Source organism: Penaeus monodon, chromosome 15 (genome assembly GCF_015228065.2).
Source record: "Penaeus monodon isolate SGIC_2016 chromosome 15, NSTDA_Pmon_1, whole genome shotgun sequence".
NCBI lineage: Eukaryota > Metazoa > Arthropoda > Malacostraca > Decapoda > Penaeidae > Penaeus > Penaeus monodon.
In genome coordinates, this window is record NC_051400.1 from 32,605,574 (window position 1) to 32,608,568 (window position 2,995).

Here is a 2,995-nt window from a genome sequence, read left to right on the forward strand (position 1 = left end):
CATCCTTCCTTTATAAAAATAAGCTAGTAGCTTGAGGTTCACTTGGGCAATGTTCTTCTAGATCAACAACTTTACCCTCTAGCTCACCTGGGTTTATTTTAGTGATTAAAACAATTGCACTAAGTTCACTGGTCCCAAGTTCACTCCCTAAAAAACTGCTTAGCAATCATCAGGAGTTTCTGGTTTCTCAGACAAATTAATCCTTCCAACTATCACACTACCTAAGCTTCTCTGTTTGTTGTTGTAGAAATAAATCTGCAACTTGTCAAAAGTGTCTTTTTCTTCAAAAGTTATGTTGTTTATGTGTGAAATGTCTTTTAAAAAGGACTTCTGATTGCATCTATCAACAAACTTGTGGGAAGATAAAAAATAGCAGATGACTGTAACCAACAGCTGCATCACAGTGGTAAAATATAATTGCTTTTATCAACCAGTTCTTATTTAATGAACATTCTTGTCTTTGCTAATGCATTCAATGCACTGAAAGAATAACAAATTGATCAACTTTATATCATACAATTTGTGACAAATATTTTAAAGGAAGCCTTCAGCAACCTCATGTTATACATTTGTAATCTGTTACTTCAGAATCTTCTTTAGCCCAATTTATGAAACCGGGAATTATACCTATAATTTTTTCAATGTGTGATTTATGAAAGGCACTTTTACAAATGAAATTACAAATTGAACTTTCCTTTGCTTGGTGAATGAGATTCCTCAGATATACACATTTACATATAATCAATTTTCTTATGAAGTGCCTTCATAATTCACCATCCTTCTTTTTCAAAAAATATCTATATGTATTCATAAATAAATTAGGTATCTACTTTCTATTTTTTTCCTACTTGTCTACATACCCATATTATTCAACCCAAAGTGGAAATAGTGAGACTATACCAGCCACACTTTTATAAATTGTATTATATGATGTCTCCAGACGTGTATATAGCATAATGTGAAATTTGCCATGTGACTATCAATAAAATTAATTTGATAGATATCAATGTCATTCTACTGAGAATCCTACACAGATGTAAAAACATATCCATAAAATATACAAGTGACCAGTATTTCAATATAAACTTCATTATAAATTTTCAACTTGTTATTTGCATATATGACAATTATGCCTCATTCAAAGGATGAGATTCAAATCAAATGTAATCTTACATAATCTGACAAGTTTGATTATGGCCCACTTTGGTTGTCCTTTCTTATCTCAACAGTTAATTCTGCTTCTTTTCTTCATTGTCTTCAGACACTTCTGAAGGATCTGAGGATGACCGGTTGTCTTCAACATTGCCCTTGGTAATTGTTGTTGCTATGATGCGCAAAATCAAATATGTCCAATAAACATGCAACAACAAAAGAGCAATGAGTAGAGAGTTAAATATGTAATAGGCAGGGAACATGGGCAAAATTGTTGGTGCTTCAATGGCAGTGCTGTATACAATCCAGAGTGGGTATATTCCAACACGTGTAATGATCCACAAAACAGCAAAGATGGCAAAGACTGCATCACAGAAAGCTTTGTGCCCTGAATAGATGCTCATTTTTGCCAACTGGAGGGGGATATCAGCACAGTCATGGACAATGAGGACTAATGTTCCAATCCGTGTTAGGTTGCAGGTCCAAGAGAAAGTGATGAGTGCAATGGTGACCATGTGGTGGATAAACATCTGCCAAAAATCTTTGCGCTTGGCTTCAAAGAAATGAGTGAAGGTCATGGACCAATAGAAGGAGAGGGATATCATGTAGTACCACCAGACATCAGTATCAACACTGTGGTTGGGGTATTCATACCAACAATTGCGGATATCCCAAAGCCAAGACTTATCTGACATCACATATAAGCCATAGAAAAAGATGAAGGTATAATATGTACATTGCCAGGCACACTCCATAAACTTGGTGAACTTATTGAGACGAGTCATGGCCTGCCTCTGCCGTAACCATCTTTCTACTTTGCGTTCTGTCCACTGCAATTGTCTTGCACATTGGAAAATTTCATTTTCTGGTGGTTGCTTTTTGCATCGAAGGAATAATTGTTCTAGAGTCTCATTAGGCACCACAGGACGAGGCTTTACATCTCTCAGGCCTACTGCCTGAGCTATGTGTCGATAGACAAGCTTATTGAGCACCAAAAAACGGAGGCCAATTGCTAAAAATGCCATGAAAATTGGATACGTCCACAGATCACTCCAGTTAGCATAGCGAATCTTCTCGTTGGGCACGAGGTCTTCCCAGTTGTAGTTCGGGGGCAGCCACACATCAGGGTTCCAGAACCAGCTCGAAAACTTGTGCCACATCCACGCAGCCATCCTGAGGACAAGAAACGCCATCACCAATCCATGTCATCACGAATTCTTCATCATTTTCAGGCAAAAGATGGGATGATCAACACCGAGAAGAGGAAGAATCTTGTAATAATGAAGAGCAGAGCAGAATGAAGGTGTTTTACACTACAAGTCTTTTTTCCCATAGAGTTTAACTCCAAATACCATTACAATAATAATTTAAAATGAAAAATTTTATGTATTGGTGCTCATGTTAGTGCTGGACTACAGATCCACCAAGCAGGATATGTCTGATCTACAATCTACTTTCACTGACAATATGGATTCTAAACCACATTAGTGCAATTACCAGACTGGGAATCTTGGAAACAAGTTTTTTCAACTACAAAAGTAATTAGGAACAAAATTAATCCAAGCCACAAAAATAACCCAGTCTTGACAAATTTGTACTTACTGACTGACACACTCCAAGGATCCTGTCATGCAAAGCCTCAACCAAAAATTCAGGAGTCCTAGGACCAGCTTACCTAACTGTCACTTTTACCACAGTGGCTGATATTGTAACACCATTTTTAGGTGTTATGTGGTTAATGCCAATGATTAGATTAGAGGCATTACTGAAGTAATTTAACAAGTGAAAGAAAATATTCCTGAACCTTAATCTTATCTGCATTGTCATACAATTTTTCCAACTA

General features: G+C 36.7%; 1 protein-coding gene across 3 annotated transcripts in view; it reads right to left on the reverse strand.

Annotated features, from left to right (window-relative positions):
• Nucleotides 1-375: 375 nt before the first annotated feature.
• LOC119581958 (ceramide synthase 6-like) overlaps nucleotides 376-2,995 on the reverse strand; it is a 15,518-nt gene continuing 12,898 nt past the window's right edge. For 2 of the 3 annotated variants that reach the window (XM_037930140.1, XM_037930141.1), the window contains exon 2: nucleotides 376-2,325. In XM_037930140.1, coding sequence (XP_037786068.1) covers nucleotides 1,230-2,324 — 1,095 coding nt within the window. In that variant the 5' untranslated portion in view covers nucleotide 2,325 and the 3' untranslated portion in view covers nucleotides 376-1,229. Of the gene's footprint in view, nucleotides 2,326-2,754; nucleotides 2,900-2,995 lie in introns of those variants that run through there. The other variant, XM_037930139.1, reaches the window with a different exon arrangement.